The 14,549-nt window shown below is 36.6% G+C and overlaps 2 protein-coding genes across 2 annotated transcripts in view; one reads left to right on the plus strand and one right to left on the minus strand.

Annotated features, from left to right (window-relative positions):
- Positions 1 to 302: 302 nt before the first annotated feature.
- Positions 303 to 3,666, plus strand: LOC140865268 (uncharacterized). The gene is made up of 4 exons (XM_073269852.1): positions 303 to 623; positions 2,020 to 2,496; positions 3,048 to 3,194; positions 3,280 to 3,666. Exons 1-4 carry the CDS (start codon positions 519 to 521, stop codon positions 3,370 to 3,372), a joined length of 822 nt encoding a protein of 273 aa, XP_073125953.1. The 5' UTR covers positions 303 to 518; the 3' UTR covers positions 3,373 to 3,666.
- Positions 3,667 to 13,364: 9,698 nt separating this feature from the next.
- LOC140863843 (splicing factor SF3a60 homolog) overlaps positions 13,365 to 14,549 on the minus strand; it is a 47,190-nt gene continuing 46,005 nt past the window's right edge. The window contains exon 13 of the mRNA XM_073267575.1: positions 13,365 to 13,414. The gene's annotated coding sequence lies outside the window, so the exon portion shown is untranslated. The remainder of the gene's footprint in view (positions 13,415 to 14,549) is intronic.

Here is a 14,549-nt window from a genome sequence, read left to right on the forward strand (position 1 = left end):
TACCGATGTCGATACGGAAATTTTGAAATTTTAGTACGAAAAAATTCCATATTGATACTATATAGATACCGAAAAAAAATCTGTATATCGAAAAAAATTTGGTACGATATGCCAAAAATTCGATATTTTGGTACGGTATACCAACCCTAATTGTGACTTAACCTTTTCCGACTTAAACAAAATAAAAATTACCATAATATTCAATATGGTTAAATTTTATGTTTGATTAGTGATTACTGTAGCCTAGTTAACAAATTTTCAACTCCGTTTTTTGCCTTATTTATTTCACTGTTTAAAATGTATACACCAAAGAATCAACAAAATCAGATTCCTTTTTTCATCTCTCTCGGGCAAACAATTCAATCACAGCTTCTGTTGCTACCTTGTCTTCCCTTTTCCTTCTAGCCCTGTTTCATACCCTATAAATACGCCTTTCCTCCATTAAAGCTTCTCTCTTTCTATCTATATTTCAGTAAATCTTCAAAAGGAGACAGATTTTAAAGAAAAAGGTGAAGTAAATGTATGCAGATACTGAGTTTATGTTCCCTTACTTTCAGAACTTCGCTCAAGAAGTTCAGCAGTTTGATGAGTTTTGCTGCTCACACAAATCCAATGCTTCATTGGTATGTAATCTTCTTGTTTCTTATTTTCTTGGCCTACATTAATCTTCTTTTTTCCAAATTAGAGTGATTTAAGTTTTGAGGGGGGGTTTTCATTTGCGTGACTGAGTAAACTTTTTTTCGGCATTTCTGATTTACATTGGATTTTCTTGAGGTGGGTTCTGTGTCTTTTGGTCAATGTTAATGGAGTTTATAAGATTTTCCAGTTCAAGATCCAATTTTTTTGATGGATTTGGTGTTTTCCTTTACAGGGTTTTTTTTTAAAAAAGTAAAAATTAGAAGGCTTTCTTCCAGAATGTTTTTTTTTTGAATAACGGAATGTTTCTTTTATTAATTTGTGGTCCTGTGAAATTATTGAAGTGAAATCGTCGGCAAATCCCTTTGGATTTCTGGTTCATAAATTTAATTGAGTAATAAGCCCTCTGTTTCACAGCTTGGTGTTTTATTTTAAAAAATAAATATTTATATCTAATGGGATTAAAGGCAGCATAAACGGAAAGTAATTTGAGTTTTTCTTTAGTGATCGGATCTGTTTATGGCAGAGAGGGGGGAAAAAGAAGAAAGAAGATGTGGAAAGAATATCATAATCATTAGTTCCGTGTTATTCACTCACTGCCCCCAATTCTTCTTTCATTCAAAAAAGACAAAATAGGGGATGACTAATCTTTTTATTTTACACAATTCCTTTTTGTTGATTTTGATCTTGTAATGTGTTGTGGATTCACTTTTCATCCCACTCGAGCTTATTAAAGATGGAAAAAGTTGGGAAAAAGGTAGAGATAAGCTAAGCTCAGCTACCCTTTAATGGTCGTTATTCTATCAACTGTTTTCCATTTTCGTGATGGATTTCCAGTCATTGGAGTAGCTTTGTTGTTGACCCCTCACAAAGGGTTATTTTACCCTTGCTTTCTTCTTCTGCTTGCGAGTTGAGATGGGATTTATTCGACCCTCTGCTTGGGGTATTACCCAAACACATGTATTTGCATGTGGACCAATGCGTTGCATCATATGAAAAACAACATGGCCTCCTTCAAGGGTCGGGTCGGGTCGAACTCACTGATTATATCGACCATATAGCTTAGAAACTTGGCTTTTAGAACATTGTAAGAGTTGACAAATGGAAAACCTGGGGAATGACAAATGCTGCATGCTTTTTTGAATATTTTTAGCATAGGTATTGGTTTTAAAAGTTTTTTGTTCTGAAATTGGAGAAGGTGACAATGTCTAGTGACCTATATAAATTTTGTTGATGCTTCTTGGCTATCTCTAAATTCATGTCTAGGTGATGATATATAGTGGACGTTAACTTTTATACTGCTTCTTGCCAGTCGATTTTTGTATCACTAACAATTCATTGTCTCTAAATTTAACATAAGGCATAACAAGTAGTCTCATGCAGACTTCCACTATATCCGATTACATCCTGGGAGGAGAAGGTGATCTTTTCAAGGCTCCTGAACCAGTGATCGAAGAACCAATCATGGGAATCGATCCAATGACAGCTGCCATTTCAATGTTTTCTTGTGGTGAGAACATCATATCCCCACAACCATTGACTGCGTCGGATATCGAATCATCCATCAAGAGTGGTCAGCTCCTCAGTGATGTTTTTTATGAATGCAAGAAGGATCTATTAGCCAAAGAAGGGAATGAAACACCTCTATCTGATGTCTTAAGTGTCGAAATTCCTACTGTGAAGACAGATGGAATCTCCAATTTCGATGGCTCGTTCCAGAAGAGTGTTAGTTCTAGCTGTCTGAGTTCAATGGAGTATGTACATGAGGCTTCATTGAGGCCAAATTTTCTCGATCTTCCTGTTATGGACTTTGGAGCTGTTTATGGGATGCGAAGAGCGTACAGTGATGGAGACATAAAGGTTCAAAATCACTTACTTTCTTGTTTATCCTCTTTACAAGCAAGCTACTAATGCACAGCAACGATTCCATTCTTCTTTCGCTGCATGATAAGATTGATTTGTGTCCAAATAGAATATTTTCTAACCATATGAAAGGATAAACAGCCCAAGAAATGTGGCTCCATGTTCGGTCAAAATATAAGCTGGAAACTCTGTAATATCTTGTCTCATTTCAGATTATGGAAGAAGTCTAAATGGCCTTATACCATTATGCATCAATTTTGTTAGCAACTTGAGTTCTTTTTTTAAACAAAACGACTGGAGATGTGAAATAGTATACAGTGGTACCCATTCTGTGGGTTGACCAAGTCCCAGAAGTGGTCGTTGTAAAGTCAATCAAATCTCACAGATGCACAAAAATGATAGTATTTATCCCCTAATTGTTCTCATGATTCAAGTCCATATGCATGCAACGGTTCTATGACAAAGTCTGCGAACTAAGAAAGGTTTAGATGTTTGTGTCCTCTTCAACAGGATGGGGCACGGTTCATTGATTTGAGTTTTTATGACAGACTCTTGGCAACGGTAACATAAACCTCATACAATCCCCGTTGGGGATGCCAACTATTATGAGTAGTTACACTTCCGAAGAACGCAAGGAGAAACTTTCCAGGTACCGGAGCAAGAAGTCCAAGCGAAACTTTGGCAGGAAAATCAAGGTCGGTTCAAAACAAGCAGCTTACCCTCTAAATGGGCTTTCGAAAACTGCACTCTTACAATACTTATCGTATGTTTTTGTTTCAGTATGCTTGCAGGAAGGCGTTGGCCGACAGTCAGCCAAGAATTCGTGGAAGATTTGCTAAGACCGAAGAAATAGAAACTCCCAAGAATCTGTGACAACGAGCAAGAACGAGCATAAAGGTGTGGAAGATTTTAGACGTAGTGAAGGGGGGAAAGAAGCAAGCAACCCAAGTGGTAAATTTAGGCCTGTGGAATGATAAATTGAAGCTTACTTAGGTAGGATGTACTTAATAAACTGGATGCATAAACCTATTACTTGGTAGACTAGTTTGTTTGTTTGTTACTTGAATAATGAATAATGTAGATCAAATTCTGTATTAGATTTGTATATATATAATATTTGTTCGATAATAAAGTAAATTAAATCTGTGTAAATTCATGAATGTTATGTTTATCCAATCCCTGTAGAGGAAACCAACGTTATTGGAGTAGCCAAAATCTTGTATTTTATATGGTGAGAAACAAGACATAATTTCAAATATTTTTTTTCTATAATTTCATGGAGCCTAAGGTAGCGTTTGTACGATCGTTGATCTGGACATTTTTAAATCTAATTACAAACTTTTTTGGAAATCTATTTTCTCAATATTTCAACCATATAACTACCTCAAACGTCTATTCAACATTTTTAAATCTAATTTTCTCAATCATTTATTATTTTAACATTTTTCATTGAATAATTATACAACACTAGTTTTTATTATTATTATTATTATTATTATTATTTTATCAATTATATCTTTAGGGAAAAAAAAACACTACAAAATTGTCGTCACTGTCAAATCAAAAGAAGCTGAAAAATTCAAGTCCAACACAATTCTACCCATGACTCAGAAGGTCCTACTGACTTTGCATCATTATAAGATATCATTACAAATAGGTTATATGGAATTTGTAAGGATCCGATTTTAATATGTTAATTAAGTTGTGTGTTAAAAAATGTATTTATAAATATCGGGTTATAGACGATTTAAAATGCATATTTTATTTATCGAGCACACATGAGTTAAAATAACTCGAACTGGGTCAAGTTTTAATCCCGAATGAATAAAATAAGACACACATTAAACTAATACATATCTATTAAATTTCTCAACACTTTAAATGCCCGTATCTCCTTCGTTTTTGGCTGGATTTCAAAAGTAAATATAGTTCCGGAATCCTCGCGACGAGAGCTTTCTTTTGATACCAATATTGTACGGTTTTCTCGCGTCGCTCGAAGCTTGAATTCCGACAGCCGCCGCCGTTCGCCGCCTGCTTCACCGTCGTTCGCCGCTTGCTGCAGGAGGAAGGTTAATCAGGCTAGTTGGAGCTTTATTTCTTAGCTTTGAGGTATATTTCGAATTTAGGGTTTTGAATTTTGGGTATTTCGATTTAATTGGCATCCGATAATTGATATTTGATTTATTATTGGTTGTAGGTACTATATCGTAGTCGATTGAAGGTATTGGCTATTTTTCAAAAATTATTGGGGATTAATTTTGAATTTCCAGATTTTTTTTAATATTGGAAATTTTCGAATTTTAGTGTTGATTATTCATTAATAGTGTTTAGATTCTCTAGAAAATATAAATGCGAATTTTCAAAATTTTTAGGAATTTTTGGAAAAATTCAGATTGTTCTAATTTCGGTATTTCGACGTTTAAGAGTCGTATATTCGATATTTGGACATTGATAGAATGCTTTGAATGAAATATGACATTTTTGAAATGTTAGTTTGATTTTTAGATTTAGTTTCAATAATTTTCAGATTTGTACTAGGGATTAGGAATTAATATGAACAAATGGTTTTTCACAGGATTGAAGTATTCGAATATTACTTGAGATATTTCTGTGGTAATTAAGTGTTGGTTGAGGTACATATGAGCTGTTTATATTACGACGCCTATAATGACATGTAATGATATTAAGTATTTTGTAATGAGTGATAACGTGTTTTATGTGCTTACGTGTATTATGTGATTGCATTCACTCATTTACAATTTTTCATAGCACGTTGAGCCTTGACTCCTTTGATTGCTATTGATATTGATCTCTTGAGATGTATTGAGTCATCATGGAGCGAGTGACATTGTTTTAGTGCACTCCTGAGATAGCATGAGGCACGGACAGGTAGCTCCTGTCGCCCTCCGATGCTACGTACGACACTCCTGATGACAACATGAGGCTGGACGGGTCGCTCCTGTCACCCTCCGATGCTACGTGTATGGATTAGCAGTGATGATTCGAGGTCTGCTGCGTTCTTGGCACGGGTGGCCACTGAGTTTATTGTGATACGATTAATTGGACTCCTTTTGGTATCCCTTATTTTATTGATACCTGTCACGCATTACATTGCATTTCATTGCATTGTATTTGATTTTATTCATGTCAGTTATATTTATCGTAATTTTTATAGTTCTTCGTACTGGGGTCCGACCCCTGTTTTTTTTATGTTGTGGTTGTTTGTGATTCCATAGCAGGTTATCCAGGGGGATTTGACGCATCTGGTGGAGCGTCATCTAGTGGCATCCAGTGAGTCGAGCGTGGAGTCGAGTTCCCAGATATATGTATATAGTAGTTTAGCGAGTGTTATAGTTGCCGGGGTGATGCCCTGTGTATTTGTATCGATAGTTTTGGACTTTGTTTTGAATTGTTATTTGTGTGATCCAGCCTTGCCGACTCTGCATGTGTTTAGTCCTGGCCAGTGCGGCTATAGGTTTTTAAATTGAAGTTGTGACTCTATTTTCGAGTATATATTGCTGGTTGTGTTGTACAGATTTTTGGGATGCCCTATTTACGAATAGGTCATGCCGAAATTTTTGTAGGCCCAAACGCAAATTTTTAACTCGTTTTCGCTGTTTACATTAATTAAGCCTGGTTGTTTGCTCATTAAATATAAATCAGGAAACGGGCCCTTTCATTTGGTATCAGAGCATAAACTGGGATATGCTCGAATTAGAGTCTAGGACACTCGAGTTTAGACACTAACAAAATGGTTGCGTATGTGTGTGACTACTTGTTCTTACGTGACTTACTTGTTGTGTTTATTTTTGAACGTATCTGTTAGAACCAGCAGTTCTTGGCTTTAGAATTAGTTTATGAATTTTTATTAGAACTCTGAGTTTCTATCATAGTTTTCTGTTCGTTACGTTATTTCTGCCTGTATTTAAATCCTTGTGTCTTGTAGAATGGCACCAGGAGGAAGAGGTAGAAAAGGGAAGGAAGTTGTAGAAGAGGTTGCAGCGGAAAATGTTAGAAATCTTGATGATATTGTCAGGGGAAGACGTGGTCGACCATCTGTTCATCGTCCGAAAGATGTGGACTTAGAGGTGGAACAACAACCAAGGGTAAATCCTAACAAAGTAAAAGCGATGCAGGCTGAGGCTGATCCAGTAGCCCAATTGATTGAGAAAATGGGAGGAATACGATTAATAATTTCTCAATTTCAGGAGTTGCGTCCGCAAAAGTTCTTTGGAAATGAAGGAAGTGAGAAAGCTGCTAGTTGGTTGAAAAGTCTCAACAATATGTTTAATGGACTAGAATATCCTGATGACATTCGACTGAAGTTAGTTCCTTTTCAACTTAAAGACCGAGCGCAACTTTGGTGGGAAACGACAGCAGAAACACTTTCTGATTCTGGTAAAAAGATCACATGAGAAGTATTTTGTAAGTAGTTTGCACAAGAATATGAACCACCATCTTATTATTCTGCTAAAGAAGATGAATTTAATCTGTTGGTGCAAGGAAATAAATCTGTTGCTGAATATGCTTCTCAGTTTTCTGCTCTTTTGCCTTATGTCCCACATGTTGCAAAGAATGATCGGTCAAAGCTTTCACATTTTCTGAAGGGGCTTACACGAACGATCCACACGTTGGTAACTACTGGAACTCCATCAACTTATATGAAAGCAGTAGAAAAGGCAAAGAAAATTGAAGCAAGTCTACTCAGGGAAGAACCACAATCAATCCCAGCATCTGTTCCTCAAGGAGCTGGAAGCAGTTCACAGACACCAATGGGTTTACCTTCATATCAGCCTATTCAATCTTCTCAGCAAGCGAAAAGGCCTTGGTTTAAAGCTAGGGGAAAGCCATTTAAAAGAAGCCACAGTCTAGTTCCTCTAGTTCCAGTGGTAGTCGTGGTGGAAGTTCAGTTGGATCGTCTGGTAGAGTGTACTGTGACAGATGTGGTGGTAATAATTTGAGTGCACATTGTACAGGATTTCCAGGAACTTGTTATACTTGTGGGCAGGCTGGACATTCGTCTCGAGTATGTCCAAATGCTGGAAGACAGCAATTTCAGCCACAACAGTTTGGACAGTTTCCTGGAAGACCATCATTCAGGCCATCTGCTCCTGTACCACAGTTTGCTCCTACACAGCCTTATGTTCCGGTACAGTCCACTCAGCAGCCTAGGTATCCATCTCAGAGTCAGCAGCGTTTTCCAGGTCCACAGCAGGCTCAAGTGCATGCTATGACTCAGGATTAGGCACAAGATGCACCTGGGGGAGTTATTGCAAGTATTTGTTATATTTTTGAGTATACTGCACGTATATTGATAGACACAGGAGCATCTCATTCATTTTTATCTGTTACATTTGCTGATGAGCATGAGATTGCTTTTACTCCGTTCTTGGATACTGTGTCTGTTGCTACTCCTGCTGGTGTTTTCTTGATATCTAATGAGATAGTTTTGAATTGTGTGATTAGATTTGAGGATAAGATCATGACAACCAATCTAATAAAACTAGCTATGTCTGATTTTGATTGTATCTTGGGTATGGATACACTGATGAATTATAGAGCTACGGTTGATTGTTTTCATGGAATTGTGAGATTTAGACCGCATTATGGCAATAAGTGGAATTTTTATGGTAATGATTCACAATCTCGCATTCCATTAGTATCGGCAATGGAAATGTTTAGATTATTGTCGATAGGAAATGAAGGATTTATGATCTATGCTCTTGATGCGACGAAGGAAGAGAAATTGAAAGTTTCAGATATTCCTGTCGTCAAGGATTTTCCTGATGTATTTTCTGATGAGATTCCTGGTTTTCCACCTCAGAGGGAAATAGATCTTAGCATTGAGTTGATGCCAGGGACAAATCCGATTTTTCGAGCTCCATATCGATTAGCTCCAGCAGAATTGAAAGAACTCAAGACGCAATTGCAAGATTTGCTGGAACAATGTTATATTAGACCAAGTGTATCGCCTTGGGGTGCTCCAGTCTTGTTTGTGAAAAAGAAAGACGGAACGATGAGAATGTGCATCGATTATCGGCAATTGAATCAGGCTACTGTGAAGAATAAGCATCCTTTGCCACGAATTGATGACTTGTTTGACCAGTTGCAGGGTACGTCTGTGTATTCTAAAATTGATCTTCGTTCCGGATATCATCAACTTCGAGTTCGAGAGGAAAATGTTTCCAAGACAGCATTTCGAACGCGTTACGGACATTATGAATTCTTAGTTGTGCCTTTCGGGTTGACTAATGCTCCGGCGGTTTTTATGGATTTGATGAATCGTGTGTTTCGGGAGTTTATAAATCAATTTGTTATCGTTTTCATTGATGACATTTTGATTTATTCTAAGTTCAAGAAGGAGCATAAAGAACATTTGACATTAGTACTTCAGAAACTCAGAACATCACAATTATATGCTAAGTTTTCGAAGTGTGAATTTTGGTTGGACAGAGTATTATTTCTAAGACATGTGATATCAGCACAAGGGGTATCTGTCGATCCTAGTAAAATTGAAGTTGTTCTTAATTGGTCTAGTCCAACCAATGTCTCTGAGATTCGTAGCTTTTTGGGTTTGGCTGGTTATTACAGGTGTTTCATCAAGGGATTTTCTGAAATAGCTAGGCCTATGACTATATTGACGCAAAAAGATCGACGTTTTGTGTGGGCTGCGGAATGTGAAGCTAGTTTTCATTCTTTGAAAGAAAAATTGACTACGGCTCCAGTACTAGCATTACCTTCATGCTCAGGTGGATTTGTTGTTTGTACAGATGCTTCTTTGAATGGACTGGGTTGTGTTTTGATGCAAAATGGACGCGTGATTGCGTATGCATCTCGTCAATTGAAAGCACATGAGACTCATTATCCAGTTCATGATTTAGAATTGGCTGCCATTGTGCATGCATTGAAAATATAGCGTCATTATCTGTACGGTGAACAGTTTGTGATTTATTCCGATCATAAGAGTCTGAAATATTTATTCACATAGTCTGATTTGAATATAAGACAACGTCGATGGTTGGAACTGCTTAAGGATTTTGACTGTGATATTCAATACCAGCCAGGAAACGTGAATCAAGTTGCAGATGCTTTGAGCAGAAAAGTTCATACTAAGATGTTGGCATCTTTAACTATTTCTAAAGTTCATGAGCATTTGAGAACTTCAGGATGGACTTATCGAGCTAAAGGTAATTATTTCATAGTTTCATCTATACAAGTTGAACCACGAATAATTTCAAAAATCAAAGCAGCACAAAAGACTGATCCATACATTCATCATTTGAAAGAATTAGCTCCAGCTGGTCAGTCAGGGAAATTTCTTGTTGCTTCAGATAGATGTTTGCGTTATAATGGTAGACTTGTGGTTCCGAATTTGATAGATTTGAAAGAAGATATACTACGAGAAGCTCATTTTAGTCGACATAGTGTACATCCTGGAATTAGAAAGATGTAGCATATCTTGAAAGCCCATTACTGGTGGGAAGGTATGAATAATGATATTTCCGACTTTGTGGCTAAGTGTTTGACGTGTCAACAAGTTAAGGCTGAAAGAATGAGACCAGGTGGCATGTTACTTAGTCTTGAAGTACCACAATGGAATTGGGAACACATTACTATGGATTTCGTGACACACCTACCTCGATCTAATCGTGGTTGTGATGCCATTTGGGTTATTGTGGATAGATTGTCTAAATCTGCCCATTTTATTCCATATGATCGTACTTGGACATATACGAAAATGGAAAAAATGTACATTGATCAGATAGTGCGATTGCATGGTGTGCCAGTTACTATAGTATCAGACCGTGATCCCAGATTTACTTCTAAGTTTTGGTCTAATTTGCAATCAGCTTTGGGTTCTAAATTGGCCATGAGTACTGCCTATCATCCACAGACATATGGTCAATCTGAAAGGACTATTCAGACGCTCGAAGATTTATTACGAGTTGTTGTGATGGATTTTAGTGGTGGTTGGCAAGAATCTTTAGCTTTGGTGGAATTCTCTTACAATAACAGTTACCAAGTATCTATTGGGATGGCACCATTTGAAGCCTTGTATGGCAGAAAATGTAGATCTCCGATATGTTGGGAAGAAGTAGGAGAACGACAGTTGTCAGGACCATAGTTTATTCAAGAGATGAAAGAAAAAGTTGAATTGATCAGGAAAAGAATGAAAGCAGCCCAGGATCGCCAAGCCAGCTATGCTAATAACAGACGTAGACCTTTAGAATTTCAGGTTGGCGATTTTGTTTTCTTGAAGGTATCACCATTTCGTGGTACTATGAGATTTGGGCGTAAAGGGAAATTAGCTCCTTGTTATATCAGTCCGTACGAGATTGTCGAGAAGATTGGTATTTTGGCGTATCGTTTGAACTTACCGCAGAGTTTGTCTGCGATACATAATGTATTTCACGTATCTATGCTGCGGAAGTATGAACCAGATCCTTCTCATATCTTGAGGGCTGATGATGTGGAGTTGGATAGTTCCCTTAGTTATGTTGAGTATCCAGTACAGATTCTTGATCGTAAAGAAAAGCAACTTAGAACCAAGACATTTCCTTTGGTTATGGTGGAATGGAGTAGACATGGGAGAGAAGAAGTTACGTGGGAATTGGAGTCTAGAATGCGTAAAGAATGGCCTCATTTGTTTGATAATGTAATGAATTATGCCATGTACTCTGATTTTCCTATGTACTATCAGTGGTAGATGTTTGGCCACTATGTATATAAGTTTGATGTGTGTTAATTTCGAGGACGAAATATTCTTTTTAGAGGGGGAGAAATGTAAGGACCCGATTTTAATATGTTAATTAAGTTATGTGTTAAAAATATGTATTTATAAATATCGGGTTATAGACGATATTAAAATGCATATTTTATTTATCGAGCACACATGAGTTAAAATAACTCGAACTGGGTCAAGTTTTAACCCCGAATGAATAAAATAAGACACACATTAAACTAATACATATCTATTAAACTAAATATGGATATACATATATACGACTCTCTCTCCTCCTCTTTTCCACCGGCATCTGCGTCTTCTTCTTTCTTTTCTTTTCAAAAAATTTCTCAACACTTTAAATGCCCGTATCTCCTTCATTTTTGGCTGGATTTCAAAAGTAAATATAGTTCCGGAATCCTCGCGACGAGAGCTTTCTTTTGATACCAATATTGTACGGTTTTCTCGCGTCACTCGAAGCTTGAATTCCGACAGCCGCCGCCGTTCGCCGCCTGCTGCAGGAGGAAGGTTAATCAGGCTAGTTGGAGCTTTATTTCTTAGCTTTGAGGTATATTTCGAATTTAGGGTTTCGAATTTTGGGTATTTTGATTCAATTGACATCCGATAATTGATATTTGATTTATTATTGGTTGTAGGTACTATATCGTAGTCGATTGAAGGTATTGGCTATTTTTCAGAAATTATTGGGGATTAATTTCGAATTTCCAGATTTTTTTAATATTGGGAATTTTCGAATTTTAGTGTTGATTATTCATTAATAGAGTGTTTAGATGCTCTAGAAAATATAAATGCGAATTTTCAAAATTTTTAGGAATTTTCGAAAAAATTCAGATTGTTCTAATTTCGGTATTTCGATGTTTAAGAGTCGTATATTCGATATTTGGACATTGATAGAATGCTTTGAATGAAATATGACATTTTGGAAATGTTAGTTTGATTTTTAGATTTAGTTTCAATAATTTTCAGATTTGTACTAGGGATTAGGAATTAATATGAATAAATGGTTTTTCACAGGATTGGAGTATTCGAATATTACTTGAGATATTTCTGTGGTAATTAAGTGTTGGTTGAGGTACATATGAGCTGTTTATATTACGACGCCTATAATGACATGTAATGATATTAAGTATTTTGTAATGAGTGATAACGTGTTTTATGTGCTTACGTGGATTATGTGATTGCATTCACTCATTTACAATTTTTCATAGCACGTTGAGCCTTGACTCCTTTGATTGCTATTGATATTGATATCTTGAGATGTATTGAGTCATCATGAAGCGAGTGACATTGTTTTAGTGCACTCCTGAGATAGCATGAGGCACGGACAGGTAGCTCCTGTCGCCCTTCGATGCTACGTACGACACTCCTGATGACAGCATGAGGCTGGACGGGTCGCTCCTGTCACCCTCCGATGCTACGTGTATGGATTAGCAGTGATGATTCGAGGTCTGCTGCATTCCTGGCACGGGTGGCCACTGAGTTTATTTTGATACGATTAATTGGACTCCTTTTGGTATCCCTTATTTCATTGATACCTGTCACGCATTACATTGCATTTCATTGCATTGTATTTGATTTTATTCATGTCAGTTATATTTGTCGTAATTTTTATAGTTCTTCGTACTGGGGTCCGACCCCTGTTTTCTTTTTATGTTGTGGTTGTTTGTGATTCCATAGCAGGTTATCCAGGGGGATTTGACGCATCTGGTGGAGCGTCATCTAGTGGCATCCAGTGAGTCGAGCGTGGAGTCGAGTTCCCAGATATATGTATATAGTAGTTTAGCGAGTGTTATAGTTGCCGGGGTGATGCCCTGTGTATCTGTATCGATAGTTTTGGACTTTGTTTTGAATTGTTATTTGTGTGATCGAGCCTTGCCGGCTCTGCATGTGTTTAGTCCTGGCCAGTGCGGCTATAGGTTTGTAAATTGGAGTTGTGACTCTATTTTCGAGTATATATTGCTGGTTGTGTTGTACAGGTTTTTGGGATGCCCAATTTACGAATAGGTTATGCCGAAATTTTTGTAGGCCCAAACGCAAATTTTTAACTCGTTTTTGCTGTTTACATTAATTAAGCCTGGTTGTTTGCTCATTAAATATAAATCAGGACACGGGCCCTTTCAGAATTTCTTGGAGAAGAGACTCCCACTGCTTCTGAAAACTTTAACATTTATCCTGTGTTCATAACAGAGGGTAGATCGACTCAATAAGTAAATTCAGCTTTACCAAAGAGCAAGCATGGATGATTCTATCCTATAACTGACATACCGTGAAATCCAAGAAAAATAGGCAGTAGCTCCATCAGACTATCTCCCTTCTTAATTCTTATAGCAAACCCTGACGTTGTAGATCGGCATATGTCTCTTGTTATAAATGTTATCCACCTTGTCTTCATATATATTCTTCTTCGATCTCAAGGCGCCATTTATTTACACCTTGCTTTTCTTGGATTATTTTCCAAAGTTGTTTCGCTTCCTATGTGCATGAATCAATATTGTTACCCATGTGTACCAGAAAGTATTATACAAATATTTTTGACAGAGTTATCAATCATAAGATATGTTTTTCTCGACAGAATAAGATTGCCTAGTCATCAGATTACAAGGATCATTGTTCCTGAGAATAAGGATAGCATTCGATGGTTGCAACATGCATCAATAGTACGGATAGGTATGCTAGAACAGTACCTCTTGAAAATAATATTTTATTTTTTTAAAATTTTCTCAATTTAAAAAGATTTTTATTTAATATTTTTTGTCTTTCTTAGACATGAAGCAATTTTATATAAGTTATTTATTTCCTTGAATAACTAGATTTGAGATATGATTAAGTTTATCATATTATTTATTATATTATCTCTAATGATTTAATTTCTTTAATATGTAGATTTTGCTTGATCAATAAGGAATAAGATCTAGAATCCTATGTCTACAAGGTAATATCAACATGGAAGGATTATAGTCTATATATTGGAGGCACGACCGGGAAAAAGAAGAGAGACGATCAATCTAGATTCACTTGATATACACTGAGAGAGAATTATTGAAGAAGGTTGGTCGTGTAACCTTCAAGACTTGAAGAACTTGTGAAGATCAAAGATTAAACATTGAAGGATTCTAGTCGAATTTCGGCCTCAAGGATTCATCTCCGTGTTTTGTTTATTTATTCTATTTCATATAGAATTCTAGGAGATACTTTTTCTATGGTTTATTTTCTCATGTGTTGGAGAAAATTGATTTTACAATAATCACTAGTTTTAGGGTTTGTAAAACTCTTTAAATATTTTCTAGTGAAGTTTTGCCCTGAGGCA

Source organism: Henckelia pumila, chromosome 4 (genome assembly GCF_033568475.1).
Source record: "Henckelia pumila isolate YLH828 chromosome 4, ASM3356847v2, whole genome shotgun sequence".
Classification (NCBI taxonomy): Eukaryota; Viridiplantae; Streptophyta; class Magnoliopsida; order Lamiales; family Gesneriaceae; genus Henckelia; species Henckelia pumila.

Excerpts from the sequence above, each read along its gene's own strand:
- LOC140865268 (XM_073269852.1), top strand. The coding sequence starts at position 519 with ATGTATGCAGATACTGAGTTTATGTTCCCTTACTTTCAGAACTTCGCT. Across the intron at positions 624-2,019 it reads ACAAATCCAATGCTTCATTG|ACTTCCACTATATCCGATTA; the intron begins GTATGTAATCTT and ends AGTCTCATGCAG. Across the intron at positions 3,195-3,279 it reads ACTTTGGCAGGAAAATCAAG|TATGCTTGCAGGAAGGCGTT; the intron begins GTCGGTTCAAAA and ends TTTTTGTTTCAG.